Source organism: Schistocerca piceifrons, chromosome X (assembly GCF_021461385.2).
Source record: "Schistocerca piceifrons isolate TAMUIC-IGC-003096 chromosome X, iqSchPice1.1, whole genome shotgun sequence".
NCBI lineage: Eukaryota > Metazoa > Arthropoda > Insecta > Orthoptera > Acrididae > Schistocerca > Schistocerca piceifrons.
Genome location: NC_060149.1, coordinates 24,536,354 through 24,557,997, shown reverse-complemented (window position 1 = coordinate 24,557,997; position 21,644 = coordinate 24,536,354). Strand labels below are relative to the sequence as shown.

At 40.8% G+C, this 21,644-nt stretch overlaps 1 protein-coding gene across 1 annotated transcript in view; it reads left to right on the top strand.

Annotated features, from left to right (window-relative positions):
• LOC124722162 overlaps positions 1 to 21,644 on the top strand; it is a 182,239-nt gene that overhangs the window by 143,791 nt on the left and 16,804 nt on the right. The window contains exon 4 of the mRNA XM_047247364.1: positions 11,662 to 11,740. Within this exon, the coding sequence (XP_047103320.1) occupies positions 11,662 to 11,740 (79 nt within the window). The remainder of the gene's footprint in view (positions 1 to 11,661; positions 11,741 to 21,644) is intronic.

Here is a 21,644-nt window from a genome sequence, read left to right as displayed (position 1 = left end):
TCGGGGAGGTTAGCACTCCTTCTCGATGTGTAGTAACAGATTTGAAAGTGTTGTGATGTAATAGCAGAAAGTGAAGAAGAACAAGAAATGGGTGATTTTTATGCGCGATGGAAATCCAGATGGAGGAAGTTCGGAGCGTTTTTACGTAAATCAACAACGCTATTAGTTTTAAAGTATTATTCCAGAGTGTAGGGTCAGTAGCTGGAAGGTATTGGTAAGAGAGAACATAAACACACGCACCACTAAGGCTACAACGTTCCGCACTTAAAACGGGCTACAATGTAGTGCTGTTAATATTCCAATGAAAGAAATATATTTCAAGTGCGTGAATTCTTCCTTCTTCCCTGTTTCTCTACGATAAACTATGTTATCCAACCGTAAAACGAGAATACTACTTCCTTAAAACATTGACAGTGTGTGATTACGAGCAGAATATAGCTCCCCAGAGATGTATAGCATCTGCTGTTCACATCCGATCACGCTTCAGAAATTATACTCTGCCTGCATCAGCTCTATATAAAATTATGGTTAGTAATGGGGAATACTTCTCACAAGGAAACAGATAAACGCATAGCAGCAGCGCCCGACATGTCAAAATTACAGGTCATTCCGCCACTAACTCTGTAAACAGCACATCTGTCATGCAAACGTATACACGGGGATTGAAGTGCCTCACAAGCACCTGTTGCTAACTTAGTTATGAAGCTGAAGTCTTGATTTTACACCCAAGATGCGACAGGGGGATGGAGTACATCGCATAAATAATAGTTCGTTTAGAGGAATGTGTCACATTTCATCACACATGAGATGAAAGTTCTGATGACCGACAGGTTTACAGTTAACGATCGCAAGTAGACAGTGCTTTAAATCTCACACAGAACAAGTGGCTGTATATGAGTTGAATGCAGGCTGTGGCGCACGACTGATGCATCCCGAGAGAACAGTGGAAAAACTGACCTACAGCATCTTCTCCCTCTCTAGAATGCATCACCAGTCTACCATTAAATTGTACATCGTTACAGCTCCATCTCAATCGATCACTCCATTAACTCTCTGTCATCCTTTAATGCAGATGCATATAAGGATAGGGGCGGATGGTTCTCTGTCTTCCTGAGAAGTGTCAAATACTGTAGCCAACTTGCGTGTATCACTGGTACCTCAATAGACATAGAGTATAATGCTGCCTCGACAGAAAAAAAATTACCGCCTCCCTGATTCCCTTTGCTTTCATGTCGACGATTTCTCAGATTCCTCTTGGTGCTTCATACTTGTTCCCATGTACAAATTGCTCTGCACCAACCAGAAGATACGCAAGTATTTCCTCAATTTCCCCCACACCTCGTTGCATATTCAGTCAATTTATACCTATGGGACTTAACATCTGAGGTCATCAGTCCCCTAGAACTTAGAACTACCTAAACCTAACTAACCTAAGGACATCAAAATGGTTCAAATGGCTCTGAGCACCATGGGACTCAACTTCTGAGGTCATTAGTCCCCTAGAACTTAGAACTAGTTAAACCTAACTAACCTAAAGACACACACACACATCCATGCCCGAGGCAGGATTCGAACCTGCGACCGTAGCGGTCGCGCGGTTCCCGACTATAGCGCCTAGTGCCGTTCGCCACTCCGGCTGGCGACTGCCATAGCTTGTGTGAGTTGGAGAAAGAGTTTTGGTGGAGAGACAACACCTTGTGGGAACAGATAGCACCGAAACAGTGATCGCATACATGAATGCAATATGAAGAATCAGTCGAAACGGAATGTGGAGACATCAGCTATTCCGTCACTGTGAAAGATGAGTTTAAATGTAGAGGTAGTCAATAACTTTTTTGATAGCAGTTTTTGAACGCCGCCAAACTCTTCCAGTGTCCTTATGTAGTAACTGTCTTTTATTTAAAATAATCCTGTGAGTGCTGCATGTTATGGTAACTGGAGTAACGAGATGCTTTACACAATGCAACGTCTAGTTTTCTGCGAGAGGCAATGGATCAGAATGTGTTAATGTCAAAATTAGAATATCACACAGACCTCAAAGTCGTGGCAGAAAAACAAAATATATGGCAGTGTACGAAGCGTGTTACAGCAGAAAAAAAAATGTTTCAAACAACGATGCAGTGTGTACTTGCTTGTAGTTTGGAAAGCACCACAATGCAGTAGCAAAATCCACGTTCTTCCCCCAGGTCCCGTATTGTCTGTTATACTACCTTGAGTTGCAGGAGCAGGCTTTATTTCCATCGAATGGTCAAAACACAGTTCTGTCACAGTAACTCAGCTCCGCCTGTTTCTACACGGGTGGTAGATATAGTTTTACTCCAACCCCTACTCAGTTCCGACTTACATTGGAAAGATCACTTGCGCAAAGCTGCAGGGATAGTAGCGCAGAGTCTGAGGGGGCAGTTGCAGGAAGCATAGGGGCTACCTGAAACGTGGTGGGAATTTGAATGTAGCAGACTGGTTCGAGAAAGGTGACTCTTTTGGAGATATGAGAGTACCAGAAATATGATTCACTTGTGGCTCTAATCATTAAAAGACTTCTCCACAGGATTCAATGCATGAATGTGGTTGAATGGAAACACTTGATTCCAAATCATAGACATCATTTCTAGTAGATAGCTTAGCACCAGAGATCTGAAAAGCTAGTGTACATTTCTTACTACCTCAATCAGCACACCTTCTACTGCTGTTTGTGATCCTTCTCCATCAGTCATCGCCTATAACTCTGTGGATATATCGCAGAATCTCTGACATGGTATTGAGACAGAATATGTTACAAATACTGGAGAAATGTCTGGTGGCGGCGGTGTGGGGGGGTTGCAAATGGCGGTTTCGTACCACGTTCCTTAGCTGAATCACTTTCAAAATTCAGCGATTATATGACGAGGTTGCATCATGGGCTACGTGTAACGAAGCCTCTAGTCTGATAATATACACTCCAGCGTTCACCGTCTCGGTATTTGTCTGGAAAAATCACGTGATTCGTGGGCAATGCCATATGTGTGTTTATAAAGCCAATATAGCTTTTAAAATGGGTCCTTGTGTGCAAGACCGCTTATGGCAGTAACATACAGTAGTTGCGGCAATCGGGTGTTTTTAGCGTCTGGCGGTATGTAAGACGATTAAACCTGTCTTTCTAAGACATGATGGTAACACTCGCAACAAAAATTTACGAGACATATCCACCCATTGTTGATTTTCTGTCAGTATTATTTCGTATCGGCAGCGATCAGGTATTGATGAAGTATTATACTTAGTAGTTGGGGGTGCATGATAGGATCGCCTTGAGCATCAGACTTATGAAGTATGTGTTTGTGTTCCGACATGTGCAAAGGAAATGACTACGTCCATTCGTAAGGAAGGTATGTATTTGACATCGAGTACTGTGATAGCAAAGGGAAGAGTATATCATGTCATAAGAATGGCACTGATATTTCTACTTCCAGAGCCACGGCCATCAACAGGGTGTATTTCCGATACTTCGCTCATTGTATACTGTCATTTAATTTAGACCGTGATCGTAACATTTAGTTCTAAGTACAGGGATAAAATATATATGTGACCGATTTTCTAGAATAATGGTTCTACCTGTGCGTGCTTTGCGATCAGTACTGGTGACTCACTTTTTCCATTAATGGTAGGAGCTGAATGGACAGGCCTGTTGGAGTGTAGGAATGAAGATGACTTAACCGTGTTATCTTCTAGATGAACAAATATCGAACTATAACTTAGTACATGTTGGATAGCTTTCGTGATCGTGTGGCAATGTGAGAAGATTGAATATGGATGTGTGTTTGCCCTGGACAAATATTCCCTCCCATGTAAATTGTTCGGTTGACTGCTTCTGCACATTTCGCGCCTTTATTTAGTTGAGAGAAGATCGATTCTGGAGTGTGCATCTAGCATGTGGAAGACACGTTTGCCAGTTGTCTAGACATGAGAATCATTTTCGTTGACCTTGTAAGTTATAGGGATCATTTGGAATCTGCTACATCACCGACATCAGTATTCGCGAGTGGAAATATCAGTTTTCTCTATTTTTTTGGAGCTTCTGCATAAATGTCTCCGCAGGAGTGACAAGCTTCACGTTAGACAGTGGTTTATAGCACGCCCCACCTAGCTAAAGTTTCTGGTATGTGGAGAAATAATTTCCAGTCTGTATCTTCGGAATTATGTTGCGTTAGCGATTGTTAGGATACTACTATGTACTTGATATCGAGAAGTACCGCGAAAATGGTATAATATGATGGCAAACCATGGGAAAACACATGTGTTCTTGTAATCCCAGAGTCTGGAGATGGGTGTAGAAAAAGCAAGCAAGCAAGCATGTCTGGACCAGAAACAGTAACGCGTTTGTGCCGAGGGGGAATGAGCCCGAATTTGTAGAACAGTTCTGAGAGTGACTTCAGTCTGCTGCGGGCACTCTGGTCACCTGTTGAGGGTGGGTGACCGCCGACCTCGCACGGAAATATGTAGTGCTGCAAGGAGTGTATATGGTGCTGTCTGTCTTTGCAGTATGTGTATGAAAATGTAATTGTGTGGATTTTGTATGACGCAGGATATGGATTGTATGTTTATTACGTCAAGACAGTACACAGTGATATATATTGCTGGGTTGGATATCTGTTTTGCGCTCTATTATTCAAGCTCCTGTCCTCAGTGCGAGAGCAGTGTAATTGAGTAAGTGTCTTTCTGTTTTTGACGATCTGTAAACCACTTTACGGGGTTTAATTGTCAGTGCAATATGGTGATCTGTACAAAATGCAATCATAATGCTCTATTCAATGATTATAAAGAATCCGCCTCGATTGCAAATAGAAACCGAATGTTGACCTAGGTTTCGGCGCAGATAACCACGACTTCTTTGGAACTGACTAAAACTACAAACTGCCTAATGAAGCATGGTGTAACATTAATACAGAATGCCAAAAAGTGCAAAAGACTCACATAAAATGTAAAATAAATGGTACGTGTTTACCATGTTAATAGCTGTGTTTAGCTCAAACGTCAGAAGCGTGCTTCCTCACCCCAGCCAACTTTCAGTGGCCATGGGTTCTCAGGTAAACTGAGGTAGCGCCGGCAGCTATGCTGTGAAAATGTCAGAAAGAAATGCACATGTGCAAATTGAGAAATCGTCTTCTTCCATGTGATTGGCATTAAATGTATTACAAAAGTGATCCTTTGTCCAGGTCAAAGATGCAGGAAGCTAATGCTTGTGTATGCATAATGTCCTAGCTCGAGTACGATTTTATCTAATTACAGAATATGGTTAGACTGAAACTTTATATGTGGGATCACAAATTCCACAGATGGTCAAAACGCATGCACATAGGACAGACTAAATACCATCAGCTAGAAGCATGCTAAAAATATTGGAGTCGAAGAACCCATTTTTCAGTTACTTGGAGTCCATGATAGTGTTTGATGACTACGCTTGGATAAGTGAGTAAAGCTAGTACATTAAATTCTAAGCGCTATTGCCCAAAAAAGGTCTAATTAGTATGACAGGCTTAATGTAATTGCATGAAAGGACATACAACATCGCCTTCATCGCCCTTAATATCTAATGACCAACAGAGGTCATTTTGAATAGTGCTATCAGATATGCTCCAAATAGTATCAGTCATTAGATATTAAGGGCTTCTGACGTTTGAGCTAAGTACAGCTATTGACATGGTACACACATACCCATCTGTGCTTGGAGAGTGCTCTCTTTCCAAACAACAAGAATCCTTTTATGATTAACAATGTTTTCACAAGGGTGCACAGGGTTTTAGTGGTGAGGACATTTAACATTTCTGAGATGTATATTGATAGCAGGATGAACATTTTGCGTGATGCGTGAGCCACGCTGGGTACGCATGCATGGCTAGATTCAGCTTGCTTGTCCCATTAGGATCGCTAGGAACAATGCACCCTGTGTTATTATGTGACGTCAGTACCTGCATGCATTACACGAGCAACGGTAAATACACGTGCTTCCCAGAGGCGTCTCACATATGGGATCAGCGTGAGTGCGCCTTGGAGTTCTGTGATGTCAGTATAGTGCTCGAAAAACTGTAACTCTATACCCAAAAACAGACCCAACTTTCACCTCCTCTTCTTAGGCAACAGCGGCGTGAGCGTGATGGCTTGTGCTGGCCTGTGTCCAGCAGTGGCTCGCGGCGTCATCGATGTGCATGCTCCCTTGGAGAGTGTGCTCTGCAAATAGGTCATCGCTCCTGTCCGGTCGCATCAGCAATGGTGCCTGGGTGATCATGTATTTCGAGAGGAATTTCTCAGGCGTCAAGTATGAAAGGGATGCTGCTGCCTCATGCTTGAGGGACCCAAAAGGGCACCAGTGCGTGGCTTAGCAGCTGCCAGTGCATCCCAACTTCTGGGATTTTGTGCGGTAGCCTCCTCTGCGGTCTAGTGGACAGGGGACAGTGGGCAGTGCCTGCACACATTGTTTGCGTGTCTGTTGCATTATTTTCCAAGCAGGTCTGTAGGCTGTGCTATTGGTGGTCTGGACAGTTTAATAATTGATTTAGTGTTTGCTCATCAGTGTACTGCATTACTTAGGAGGAATTTGCATGTCTGTGCGCTGTGTACTGAAATTATTTCTGTAATTTATGAGTTGTTTTCGTGTCTGCAGAGCGTTATTTCAGTAATTTATGAGTAGTTTACAGGTCTGTAGGCTGTGTGGCATGACCCCAAGCATGTCAGAGCATGTGTTTTGTGTCAGTGTAATAATTATGCTATCTAAAACCCATCCCTAAATAAATTGTTCCAAAATAAATAAAGTACACTCCTTCCTCTCTTCAGCAGCTCACTGCAGGCTGAGTACTTTTTCCCCTCCAGATAGCCACCTTGGGTTACATCACAGAACGGATGACAGCGCCCCCTTGGGGCAGTATTGTGTACTAGGTCACCTGGACTCTGGACCCCATGGCGACCACACTGTTTCCCTCCGTTTTCCCCCGCCATCTTGGATTATGTCACAGAATGAACGACAGTGCCCTCTGGTGGTTGTACTGTGTACTAGGTCAGTTGGGCTCTGAACCCCATGGTGATTACACTTGATGGTGGTACTGTCTCTAATTGTTTCAATAAATAGTGCATGCAAAATAAAGACTTACATTCAGCACAGCTCGAGTCCTCTTTCCGCCATTTCCTAGGACGAGATGGAGATCGGATGACTTGGGTTAGTGGTGGTAGCCCAACTGCCCTTTCTTTCCTGCCAATTTCTTAGATTAGTAGAGACAACCCAATTGACCTATCTTCCCTCCAAAATTCAAACTTCCTGTCAGTTCCTAGGAAGAGGTGGCAGTTGGATGGCTTAGGTTAGTGGAGGTAGCCCAAGTGACCTACCTTCCCGATATTTTCTTACGTTAGTAGAGGTGAGTTTCATTGTCCTGATGGAATTTGAACTTCTTGCCACTTTCTTGGGGAGGGGTGGGGAGAGGGGGTTAGGTTAGTGTAGGTAACCCATTTGACCTGTCTTCCTGCCAAAATGCATCGTCTTGGATGACGTCACAGCCACCATCTTGGATGACATCATGCACTGTTGCCAAGTCTACAGCTCGCCATCTTGGATGGCGCCATCGCCGCCATCTTGGATACATCTGACAACAATGGAGAACAGACTGGTACATAGTTTGCTCCACTACTGGCGAATGGATACCACAGATAGTTTTGCATAGCCTGTGTGTGTTTGGTATACTCTTCACAAAAATTTTCAGAAATTGTGAAGGTGCTGGTCTTTGTGGTTTCAGAGTAGTCCAGCTGCAACAAAGAAGTTGATGTCACGGTTTCGAGCCCTGCCTCTACCATATATGTGGATTTTTAATGCGCTGTTGCTGTGTACGTTCTGTCTTAATTTCAGTAACTACATTGTAATTGATATCCATCAGATCTTTATGTGAGGTACAAAGTACAAATCAAAAATAAAGAACCCAATGGTGATAAGAAAACAACAAATGCAATCTGTTGTGAACATATCTAAAAACGGCAGAAATTTACCTGTAAGGGCATAAACCATACAACGAATATGCATATCAGCACTATGTACCCACATTCCACTACGAATGTGTGCCATGATTTTATTGCTGCCATCTTACACCATTCCTGGCTATCAGTGGACATATATCGTAACTGTAACAATCTAATATCTGTTGGACACAATAATGTGATCCTCATTCTCAGCTGGTTAGCTGCCATTCAGGATTTCTAGTTATGCTGATATATTCATGATCCTCATACATTTCAGATGATCCTGACCACAATATCAAATGCACCCTACAGCCAGAAACGACGTAATACAGGTGTCAGTGGAGAGAATTCTTAGTTTTGAGGGTACATGTGTGGTAGAAGCACTAGCAAAATTAGAAGCAATTTGTGCGGGAGTAGTGTATCTCATTCTCTTCTCCACGATACACTTACACTCATACATAGCTGTTTATCTGGCTGTAACAGCTTTCGTCACAGTTTATGACACTATCAATGATCTCGAATAGAAGGTGATGGTTTAACCCACCTCAAGCAAGTTAAATATTCTCCCACAACTATAGTCACTCAAACGACGCCTTCTAGCTACCCTCTAATATGATTGTTTGCTGCATGTAAAAATATCGCATTACAATTTACTGATTTCGCCTTGACATTCTTCTGGGATACAGTTCACAGACTGACAGACTGATTGCTGAAGACTTTCCTTTATTATTATCCACGACATAGCTTCCGGATACAACGTCAAGACAAACAGCTTGAAAGTGACATCTACTGGCAAATTTATGCAGGTACCTCATTTCAATAGAGAAACAGTTTAGCAGTTTATTACGAAGTTTCTTGGCTATTGTTGAAGGTATTTCAAATCCGGTTTTGCAACTACAAGAAAATACTATTTTTGTTACCAAACGTGTTTCGTTTTATTGAAATAAAGCATCATCAACGGTCGGTAATGAAAGATATTTACAATTAGACTTGCTTTCCAGATCGAAAAACAGTTAGTTAAAGAAAACGTTGATTTTAATTCCTATATTTATGCTTAGTTTTCGTTCACGTCAGGAAACATCCTCTTGCACGTTTTTGATTTACTCCTTCGTTTTACACTGTTGATTCTGGCCTGATCCCACATTTCCTTGCAGAACTATGCATTTCTTGATGTGAAACACATCACAATTGTCTGTATGTTCGTGGGTAAAGATGGCCTTTGTTTTTTGTGTAGTGTTACCAACTTTACCGCTAGTTTTGCCTTTCATCTAAAAATGTTGTCTTCTATTGCCATTCGCCATATGGGTGTTATTATTTAAAAAGGAAAACGGCCAAACAGCCGTGAATTTTTTTATTTTCACAACCTTGTCAAGTCTTCAAAGGAAGCACTTGAAATACGAATACACGGCTCCAGCATGCCAATGTCGATATGTTTGAGTGTGTATACATGAGGTGCATATGGAGCCTGAAGATGGCATATTGAATTACCGAAACTGGCTGTGAATATAAAATAACTTCTCAAATTGCACGGCTGTTTGACAATTTTCCTTGTTAAATGTTTGACCAGCCACTATCCCGCGTCCACAATGGATCAACAGAGATACGGATGTTATGTCGTTTAATTACGTTACTATGTATTTATTTAATGTATATGAGAAAGGAAGGAGTAGTGATGAACTTGAAGTTCTGAAAGAAGAATAGGTGGCGGAGGGTGAGGGTGCGAGGGTGGGACGAAGATGAACAGTGCACTGCCACCTTATTCTTTAACATATAGTTGATAGCAGTGTGCAGACGATGCTAGTTTACCTGTATCAGTTTTATGTGGAAGTAATGTGGTAACAATATATTTCACTTTCGTATCAGCTGATTTACATTTGCTTGTGTTGTCGCTATTTCTGTGGTTTGGAATCCCGTGCACGCGCAGAGCAACTTATTGTCGACAGCAAACGTGTTCTACGACTTTAACATACACCGTTCATCCAAAAAGTTCTGAGACTTAGTTTATTCCTGGTGTATAAGCGACGCCAACACAGTAACTACGGTGGTAGCTTGAACTAACAACTGTAAATAACAGATGTTCATTCGAGTAGTCAGTTGTAAGCAGACAGTGTTAAGTAGTGGATGTGCGGCCATAGTGTATCAACGTTCTTATGTTACAAATCGCAGTGGAGCAACATTTCAGTGTCAAGTGTTCAGTAAATTCTCTAAAATAGTTTTGAAGAAGAGGAAAGTGTGTCTAAAGTTCGTCCCGCACAACTTGACTCCCGAACAAAAAGAACGACTGTGAACGCCTGCCGCGACTTGATTGAAATGAAAAACGCGGGCAGTTCTTTTTGTCAGACATAGGGGATATAAAAATGAAAAAGCTGGCATACTATGCTTACTTTCATTCCATAATGTCATATGGGATTATTTTTTGGGGTAATTCATCAAGCCAAGCTAAAGTTTTCCGGGCACAAAAACGTGCAGTAAGAGTTATATGTGGTGTGAACTCAAGAACATCCTGCAGAAGCCTGTTTAGGGAACTAGGGATACTAACTACTGCTTCCCAATATATTTATTCCTTAATGAAATTTGTCATTAAAACTATATCACTTTTTCAAACCAACAGCTCAATTCATGGAATCAATACTAGAAATAAGAATAATCTTCACAAGGATTTAAAGTCACTTAGTCTTGTACAAAAAGGTGTGCATTATTCAGGAACACACATTTTCAATAACTTGCCAGCAGCCATAAAAAGCTTAACAACGAATGAAATTCAGTTTAAGAGAAGCCTAAAGGATTTATTGGTGGCCAACTCCTTCTACTGCATTGATGAATTTCTCAGTAAAACCAACTGATTTGTATATATATATATATATATATATATATATATATATATATATATAAAATAACTTCTGCGCAATTTCAGTGCAGTAATGCGTTCATTGTAAATGTGTGTGTGTGTGTGTGTGTAAGTACAATCTAACTTCTGCACCATTTCAGTGCAGTAATGTGCTCATTGTGAATAAGTATTATAGTAGTTGTATTACATGTTTATTACCTTATAAATAAATAAAAAACTTTTTTATTTTAAATTCAGTGCATTAGTATTTGTAAAATGACTTTCATATAGTGTTCATTAAAAAATGACGATCATTCCACTTCGGACCTGTGGAATGGTACATTAGCTTATTTGTTTTCGTTGTAAATATTTGTCATGTATTGTTGTTTTTCTGACATGTTCCACATCCTGGAGGACCTCCTCACTACGGATCAATTGGAATGAAAGTAAATCTAATCTAATCTAATCTGGAAGAAATCATCACAGGTGACGACACTTGGTGTTATCAATACGTATCTACAACAAAACGACAAAATGAATCAATTCACACGAAGGGCCATCGTATTGGCTGCATAACGGACACATTTTGACTGTGTAACGGACATTCAAGGCAATGTGACGCGCGAGTTGAACAATATCCTATAGAACGACTTTTCTGACAGATTCATCTAGTTGTATGAACCTTCTGTGCGTTGCACTCAAGTGAAGGGAGACTATGTAGAATACCTGAAGGAGTAAAACCACCAACTTAATGTTTCTCTATTTTTTTGTTTATTCAGTCTCGAAAATTTTTGGAGTGACAGGGTACGTGTGAGGCAGTAAAAACTTTAAGGTAATGTTTGGACTGTTTTTGGCTTTTACAGAAGAAAGCCGCTGGCGGAGGTGCCAAGGGCGGCGAAAAGGGCGGCAAGGGCGGCGGAGAAAAGCCAGCTGGCAAGAAGGGTATGTCAATAGTTTCTCTGTCCTCTTTTTACACAAATAGATGCTGCTAATCATCTACATCTACATGATTATTCTGCAATTCACATTTAAGTGCTTGGCAGAGGGTTCATCGAACCACAATCATACTATCTCCCTACCATTCCACTCCCGAACAGCTCGCGGGAAAAACGAAGACCTAAACCTTTCTGTTCGAGCTCTGATTTCTCTTATTTTATTTTGATGATCGTTCCTACCTATGTAGGTTGCGCTCAACAAAATATTTTCGCATTCGGAAGAGAAAGTTGGTGATTGAAATTTCGTAAATAGATCTCGCCGCGACGAAAAACCTCTTTGCTTTAATGACTTCCATCCCAACTCGCGTATCATATCTGCCACACTCTCTCCCCTATTACGTGATAATACAAAACGAGCTGCCCTTTTTTGCACCCTTTCGAGTCCTCCGTCAATCCCACCTGGTAAGGATCCCACACCGCGTAGCAATATTCTAACAGAGGACGAACGAGTGTAGTGTAAGCTATCTCTTTAGTGCACTTGTTGCATCTTCTAAGTGTCCTGCCAATGAAACGCAACCTTTGGCTCGCCTTCCCCACAATATTATCTATGTGGTCTTTCCAACTGAAGTTGTTCGTAATTTTAACACCCAGGTACTTAGTTGAATTGACAGCCTCGAGAATTGTACTATTTATCGAGCCTTCGAATTCCGACGGATTTCTTTTGGAACTCGTGTGGATCACCTCACACTTTTCGTAATTTAGCGTCAACTGCCACCTGCCACACCGTACAGCAATCTTTTCTAAATCGCTTTGCAACTGATACTGGTCTTCGGATGACCTTACTAGATGGTAAATTACAGCATCATCTGCGAACAACCTAAGAGAACTGCTCAGATTGTCACCCAGGTCATTTATATAGATCAGGAACAGCAGAGGTCCCAGGACGCTTCCCTGGGGAACACCTGATATCACTTCAGTTTTACTCGATGATTTACCGTCTATTACTACGAACTGCGACCTTCCTGACAGGAAATCACGAATCCAGTCGCACAACTGAGACGATACCTCATAGGCCTGCAGCTTGATTGGAAGTCGCTTGTGAGGAACGGTGTCAAAAGCTTTCCGGAAATCTAGAAATACGTAATCAAATTGATGCAATGTAAATCATACGCTAATTTCCTCACGTTTCATATCAAGTACTACACTTTTCTCTTTCTTCCTCTCATCCTACATCTGCGATTTCAAGATCCAAATAATGGTGAACCACGTGCCAGAGGGTATTTTCGATTTTATCGTGTATGAAGCTAGCTTATAAACGTACTGAGGGATGGAACTTTCTAGGAACGACTGGTTTATGTGCACGTGTATACGGCAGTGGCGGCTCGTCATGGTGGTGCACTTTGCTCACGAAGGAAAACATCAACAAAAGAGAGAAAATCAATCCACTGTTCTTGTTTATGTAATGCCTGATATAAACAGACCGCTCGCTCGTGTCATCCCTGCATCTACTCATAATGAAACCAAAAGGTGTACACACAAAAAAGTATTACTTTTGCAGAATAAAAGGAATTAAAGTCAACCGCAGTTCTACGTACTCAAAAAGTGGTAGGCGTGCCTTACTAACCTTTTCAGCAGGCTGATAACGCCGTTCGATTTTATCTCTAAATTTGGATGTGGTGGTGATCACTTGTACAGGAACTGTATTCTTCTATCCTTCATATTTCCAAATCTTTCGATCATTCTTTGATTGCAGTCTGCAATTCCTAAAACGAGGTCTCCTTCAATAGAGAGCACCACGAGTGCTGATAGTCTTTCTTGGTCCGTAGTATTCCACAAGAAGGTTTTGATGCGTATCAGCGAAGAAAAAAACGTTCCACCTCTGATGTGGTCATTGTAATTGTAATTATCTCTTTTAGGAGCTTCACAGATTCGCTCAATTCAAAAATGGCTCTAAGCACTATGCGACTTAACGTCTGAGGTCATAGGTCGCCTAGAACCTGGAACTAATTAAACCTAACTAACCTAAGGACATCACACACATCCATGCTCGAGGCAGGATTCGAACCTGCGACCGTAGCGGTCGCTCGGTTCCAGACTGTAGCGCCTAGAACCGCACGGCCACTCCGGCCGGCCGATTCGCTCAGTGTATCAGAAATATTATTATCTGTTATGTAATCCAGAAAGCTCAAAGCTCCACACATGCTTTTGAACTCCTCTCTTCCATAAATAACGAAGAGTTCTGTTCGAAGTTTCTTTGCTTCCAAAAAGAGTAGCATTCAATAGCAGCTCTGAAAGAAGTTTCTGGAAAACTGGAAGAGTAAGTAGCGAATTTCTCTGGTAGAAAGAGGCTGCAACTAGGTGTCCAGTGAGCTTGAATGTTTCTTTTGCCTCGTAACTTATGACATGACATACTTCTTTTGCCTCCCGCAGTAGATTACACATTGCTGCTCCATCTTCAGTTCTCCCTCTTTTATGGTAATCGTGTAAACCTGTTGAATTTTCTCTCACTCCTTCCCTAATGTTCGCAATTTCACGCTCAAAAGCTGTCAGCTGATTTTGTGCGTAAGTTGGGTCAATATCCCTTTTTTGTAGCTCGTTATACAAAATATCCTAATGGATCATGATTTTATGAAAAAATGAAAGCAAAAAAATGAACTTTTCATCCTTCAAAATTGTTACTAAGCCACAGACTTGCAGGATCGTGTTCTCATTATACAGTTTTTCCCCCTGGCTCATATTATTCATGCACCTGATAATATCTTCCCTATATTCGAAAACAGTATTGACGCTCCTTGACTGAAAATTCCAACGACTGGGCACTGAACGTGGCAGTCGTTTTCGTACTATTTCGTCGAGAAATGCTGTTCTTTGAGGAGATGCTGAAAAGAAGCTGCAAAGTCCCTGACGTTTAGCGAAGAATATTGGCACATTTTTATTAATGGAAGCGGCTTTAAGCATAATGAGATTCAATTGGTGGGCATAACAATGAATGTATGAAGCATTGGGAAACTTTTCCTTAACAAGTGCCTGCACCCCACGTGACAAACCACTCATGACTGCTCTACCATCATATGTTTGCACTATTAGCTTATGCTGACAATTAGCCAAATGATGATATATCTGTTCGATGATGGACGTTGCCAAAGAATGTTCATCATGCTTTTCTGGTGCTATGAAGTCATAAAATCTTTCAACTGGTTTTCTGTAAATGATGTACCTATATATACTATAACCATCTGGAAAACACAGGCTACTTCACTGCTTTCGTCAGCTGTTACGGCCAAAAACTCAGCCCCCTTAATTTCCTTCCTAATTTCCTCTTGGCAGGCTTGAAGCATGCACTGGAGGAGTTCATTCTGAATGGTTTTTGAGGTTCCTTTGAAAACTGTAGCTTTCTCTAAATGCAATTTTAATACAGAGTCTAATTCTGCACTAAAATGAATCAAGGAACGAAAAACACCAGGATTGGAAGGTGATTCATCAGTCTCATCATGTCCTCTAAGGGCAATTTCCAACGCACCACAGAAACGAATACAGTTAATAATTAGATTCAATATGTACCTATTATCGGTAACTTTTTGGTTGTGTAATGCCACGGACCTTCTGTACCCACTGTCTAATTGGGTAGCTATATTTACATTGCCTAGACTTGCCATATTCAAAACGTTATTTACATAGGCTGAAGAAAGATCGTGTTTTCTAATTTTGTCATGGAGGTGTTGAATGTCACAGATTAAGTATTTAGACCATGAAAGATCTCCTCCAAATAATAAACAAGGAAAACAAAATAAGGCTTTTTTCATGTCACAACCACACAACCATTCATGCTTGTTGTACAATTCAGAGTTAAATTACCTACTGAATTGGCGATTTTTCGTTTTGACGGTCTGCGAAATTGTTAAAGCAAGAGTCGGCCTACCTAGGCTCTTGATTTATAATTTTTCTTCAAACTTCCGTGAACTGAAGGGTTCAGAGAGCAATGACATTACCTAATTCATTATTTCACTTATTCACTTGTCACTTGAGCCTCAAAATTCACTGTAGCACGAGCTAAAATAACCAACACAACACACAGGAAACAGTTAATTCACTCGCAGCTACACCTGAACTGGTTCAAATGGCTCTGATCACTATGGGACTTAGAACTACTTAAACCTAACTAACCTAAAGACATCACACACATCCATGCCCGAGGCAGGATTCAAACCTGCGGCCATAGCGGTCGCGCGGTTCCAGACTGTAGCGCCTAGAACCGCTCGGCTACCCCGGCCGGCACCTGAACTGATAAAGTGGCGTGAGATCTCACTTTGTTCGAAGATCCGATAGTTCCGTTTCCCTTCGGAAGAGTTCGGGCGCACTTCCAGCGGCTGACAGGGTGGCCAACGTGAGGTGTATATACATGCAAGGCCCGCATACGAGTACAGTGTTGCCAAGCGTTGCCCCCGCTCCCTGCAACCCCTGTCAGACACCTTAGTCCTCAATTGCAGTCACAGTGCAACCCACTGTCGCCGTCGGCACATTTCCGTCCAACTCCGCTGCGTTCGGCGTTCGGCGCACTACTTCTCCACTAGTATATAATGCTCAGAAGGCAAACACAGTTGGACAAAATTATTCCTTTGGGGTAGCGCAAACCTGCAAAACCTATGCAGTAGCCGCCCCTAGTATACAGTGTAATTAATCTAACAACATTTTCACCCCCGCAGGCTGCAGGAAAATTCTAAATTCATAATCGAGAATCGACCATTAAAAGTTCGTAAATACATTTTCATTGGGTAGTAAGTATCTGTCTTATGGTGTCAGACATGGCACATAGTTCAACGTCTCTCTCGTGTCAAACAGATTTTAACAGTCCACACTGTCCTGCTATGTGTTCAATGGAGATGCCCTATTTGTCTGCCCTACAACGGATCCCATACTCGAGTACTTTTCCAGGTGAATGCCTTCTTCATCTGCTCTGATCAAAAAGCACATACACTCGCAACGTCTACATTCTTCTGTATCACTAACCAATCGCCTTGACGTAAGCTGTCCATTGTATTGTATTGTATGTTAACCGGGGACCTATAAACGACAGAGAGGCTCCGTCCCCGCCGCTGCCGCAGTGGTCCGCAACCCCACGACGACTACCACAGTCCACTTCACCCCTTCGCCACCCCACACCGAACCCAGGGTTATTGTGCGGTTCGGCCCCCAGTGGACACCTCAGGGAACGTCTCACACCAGACGAATGTAACCCCTATGTTTGCGTGGTAGAGTAATGGTGTTGTACACGTACGTGCAGAACTTGTTTGCGCATCAACCGCCGACATAGTGTAACTGAGGCAGAATAAGGGGAACCAGCCCTCATTCGTCGAGGAAGATGGAAAACCTCCTAAAAACCATCCACAGACTGGCCAGTTCACTGGACTTCGACACAAATCCGCCGGGCGGATTCGTGCCGGGGACCAGGCGCTCCTTCCCACCTGGAAAGCTGTGTGGGTTTATATCCATTATTATGAGCAACTGTTTTAATTACATTGATTTCATTTTGTTGGTCTGTGTCACTCAATGGTACTTTTTAAATCTGGTGTAGCATCGTTCTGAAATATGCCATTTTTTGTTGGCGGAGGTGGCAAGAAGAGTCGCCAATACTGACATCTGTGGTGGTAGGTTTTCTGAAAATACTAAATTGATGTTATTGTTACTATTGCAAATTTTCAGGACAAGAAAGTTAATGCTTTTATTAGTTTCATGTTGAACTGTGAATTTAATATTTTTGTGCATTTGCCTTAGATCTGCTGCTAATCTACGGCAGAAGATATGTTGATGATACAATCTTGCTTTTTGATGGTACAAGCAATGAAATAGATACAACTCATCTTGCCACCCCCGCCAACAAAAAATGGCATATTTCAGAATGACGCTACACCAAATTAAAAAAGTACCAATGAGTGACACAGACCAACAAAATGAAATCAGTATAATTAAAACAGTTGCGCATAATAATGGATATAAACCCACAATATTAGAAAAACTCCACAACAAAATGCAGACAAAAACAACAGATCCACTTCACAGCAGTCACTTCAAGCCAAATCAGTGTGCCACTGAAGCCAAACCTAAATATGCTACTCTCCCATACATAGGCCCACTTTCATACCAAATAGCAAACTTATTTAAAAAGAAGAAAAATATCACAATCAGCTTTTCCTCAAACAATAAATTACAACAAAAAGTAATCCACGATGTAAATACCTCCAAGAGTCCCTACCGTAAATCAGGAACATACAAACTCAAATGTGATACATGCCCAAAATTCTAAATCGGACAGACAGGCAGAAGTTTTGAAATTAGATACAAAGAACATATTGATGCTTTAAGAGTTGGTAACTTGAACATATCAGCACTTGCAGCCCATATTGTTGAAGAAAACCATTCAGTGGGAAACATTGAGGACAACTTAAAAATTTTACATCTAGCAGAAAAAGGAGCCACTATGAATATATTACAAGAATTAGAAATACACACACACAAAAACAGCGCCCCAGACTATATCCTTAATTAGCTAACATCCCTTTCCTGAAAAATTTCCAAAAATTTCTTTCCAGCCTCAAAAGCAAATAATATTAGTACACCTATCTGCAGATCAAGTAGCAAATTTATATGTCACTATAATTCTCATGATGCTAAATGTAATTAAATAATATACTATTTTACCTATACAGTTCTATATATATAAAAAACTTTATAATTAATTTAAAAATATCAACTCAAAAATTCAATGTCTCTGTACTAGTGTAAAAGGTATTACAATGGCGTAAATGAATATATGACCCTTTCCAAACACAGGACATCATCGTCAAATGTTACGATATATCATAGCATCTGTGATACTCATATGTTTGTAAGCTCTTTGTATGTATCAAAACATGTGGTGTGTGGTAGAAATCTCCTCAGTGACAAATCGAAAGTGTTTAGTGAGAACAATTTACGTGTGCAACAAAATAACAACAATGCAGTGGGACTGCATTTACATCTGTTGGACGAATGTTATGGAAATAAACACTCCAAACCGACATTTCACGTAAGTCACATGCAACGTAAATCTGTAACGCAACCATCTGTGTGTGTGGCGTGTTTATAATTATGTATTATTTATATTTTAGGAAAATTAATCTGTAAAAAACACACAACATGTCATAAAGAAAGCGTGTAAACCGTCTGAGGATGAATCACAACGATTCGAAACCGGTAACAGTGCCCTTTGAATAAAGGAACTGAAAGTAAATTTGTGGCTGGTTGCTGTCCTAACACCATCAACAGAAGTAGATGTAGTTAAGATGCAACAGAATCTCTCTAGGAAACTAACTGTTTCAAAAAAAGTAGAAAGTAAGAGGAAAGTTCTGTTGCTAGGTAGCAGCCTTGAAAGAGGTGTGGGCCAGATTTTGCAGGAAAAATTGGGTGACAGGTACCAGGTCACAAACCTTTTCAAGCCAAGTGCAAGGCTTACCCAGGTGGCAGAGGATATAGGTTCCTTGTGCAAGGGATTCACAAAGCAGGATCATGTGATGATAGTGGGTGGAGTGTGAAACAGTATTGATAGGGATCAGGGCTGCAGTATTGAGTGTGACCTGGTGAAACTAGACTCGGCAATGACCCATACCAATGTTGAGATAGTACCTGCTTTCCTGTGGCAGGATCAGCCCCAGTTGAACCACTGTGTCAGGAGGGTAAATATGGTGTTGGATCACTTGCGTGGGGCGGCCACTCTGTCAGACATTGTACTGGTTCCTATCGAGGCTATTGATAGGGAGGATTTCACAAAGCATGGCCTACATCTCAATAGGAAAGGGAAGGGTAAACTGGCAGGGTTGTTAGCGAAATCCATAAGGGGGGACACTAGTACTCATGGATGTACCTCTTTTTTAGACTAATATCAGTGTCCAATGAGAAGTTCAGGTAGGCAGGTGCTAAAGAGGTCCAAAACTCACAAAATTCTGACAACAGGAAAGTAAATAATAATGTTACCATATTTAACCAAAATATTGGTGGATTAAAGAAAAAAGTAGATTCCCACAAAAGTAAAGTAAAAAAAAATTACCATTTTTCACCAAAATATTCCAGGATTGAAGAATAAAGTACATGAGCTCCTGGTTTGTTTAGATGACACTGAATCTGATAATGTAATAGATATACTACGCCTGTCTGAGCATCACATTGTGTCTGATATGGAAAAGGTAAATATCAGTGGTTATAAAGTAGCTGCACATCTGAGTAGAGAGAATAAGGTGGGAGGAGGAGTTCCCATATATCTCAAAAGTTATCACTGCTTAGAAAGCTTAAATACAAAAAAGTTTTGTCTAGAGCAACATATAGAAGCATGTGCCTGTCAACTTAAACTGAAGGAGGGCTCTTTTATAATTGTAACAGTATTAGGTCCCCTTCAGGAAACTTTCATTTATTCCTGGAAAACTTGGATGCCTTGTTGTGCTATCTGTCAGATAGGGGAAAGCAAATTATTATTTGTGGGGACCTCAACGTTGACTCACTGAAAGTGTGTAATAGGCAGAATGACATGGAAGTTTTGCTCGGTTCTTTTAATTTGTCATCTGTCATTAATTTTCCTACTTGGGTAGTAAAGGACAGCAGCACATTGATAGATAACACTTTTATAGACCAAGATAGGTCTAAAAACATAAATTCTTGTCCTGTTGAGAATGGGCTTTCTGATCATGATGCTCAGCTAGTTACAGTATATGACATAGCCCCATTCAGTAATCCAAAGCTACCCTCCAAAGTTGTGCGTTCAAGTAATGACACAACAATTAGAAATTTCAGAGAAAATCTTCAGCAGTTAGACTGGGATGCGGTGTACAAGGAACCTGATACTAATTTAAAATATAACTTATTTCATGATACACTTGTAAGAGGATTTGAAAACTGTTTCCCCAAGAAAGTAGTTAAATCTTATTATAAGACACCATGCAAAAAACCTTGGCTTACTAAAGGAATAAAAATATCTTGTAACCACAAAAGGGAACTGTATCTAACAACAAGAAAGAGTAATGACGCAGAAACAGCCAAATATTACAAAACCTACTGTGCTACATTAAGAAAGGTTATTAAAAAGTCCAGAATCATGTGCATAATGTCTGAGATTAATACCTCTGATAACAAAATCAAAACAATTTGGAATATTATTACAAGGGAGACAGGGCAACCAAGAGCACAGGATGACGGCATCACCATCAAAGCGAATGGAAACCTGACAAACAACAAGCTGGAAGTCGAAAACATTTTGAATAATCATTTTTTAAATGTTGTAGAGAAAATAGGATCTAAATGTTCATTAGAAGAAGCAAGCCAGTTAATGGAAGAGGCCTTACCCACACCATTTGTACAATTGAAATTCCACCTACCTCTCCTTCTGAAATTAGGAAGATAATAAACTCTCTCAAGAATAAAAGCTCACATGGAATTGATGGCATTTCCAGCAGGATAATAAAAGCTTGTTCCCAAGAAATAAGTGGGATTCTTAACCACATATGCAATAGCTCTCTGAAGCAGGGTATTTTCCCAGATAGACTGAAGTGTGCCATTGTTAAACCACTGCATAAAAAAGGGGATGTCTGATGTCAACAGCTACCGCCCAATCTCTCTTCTGACTGCCTTATCCAAAATTCTTGAAAAAGTAATGTATTGTAGAGTAGCTTCACACCTTTGTAAAAATAAAGTTTTAACAAAATGTCAGTTTGGTTTCCAGAAAGGTTTTTCAACGGAAAATGCTATATATACTTTCACTGATGAAATATTAAATGCTCTGAGTAACCGGAAGTCACCCGTTGGGATTTTTTGTGATCTATCAAAGGCTTTTGATTGTGTAAATTATGGAATACTTCTAGATAAGCTCAAGTACTGTGGTATGAATGGGA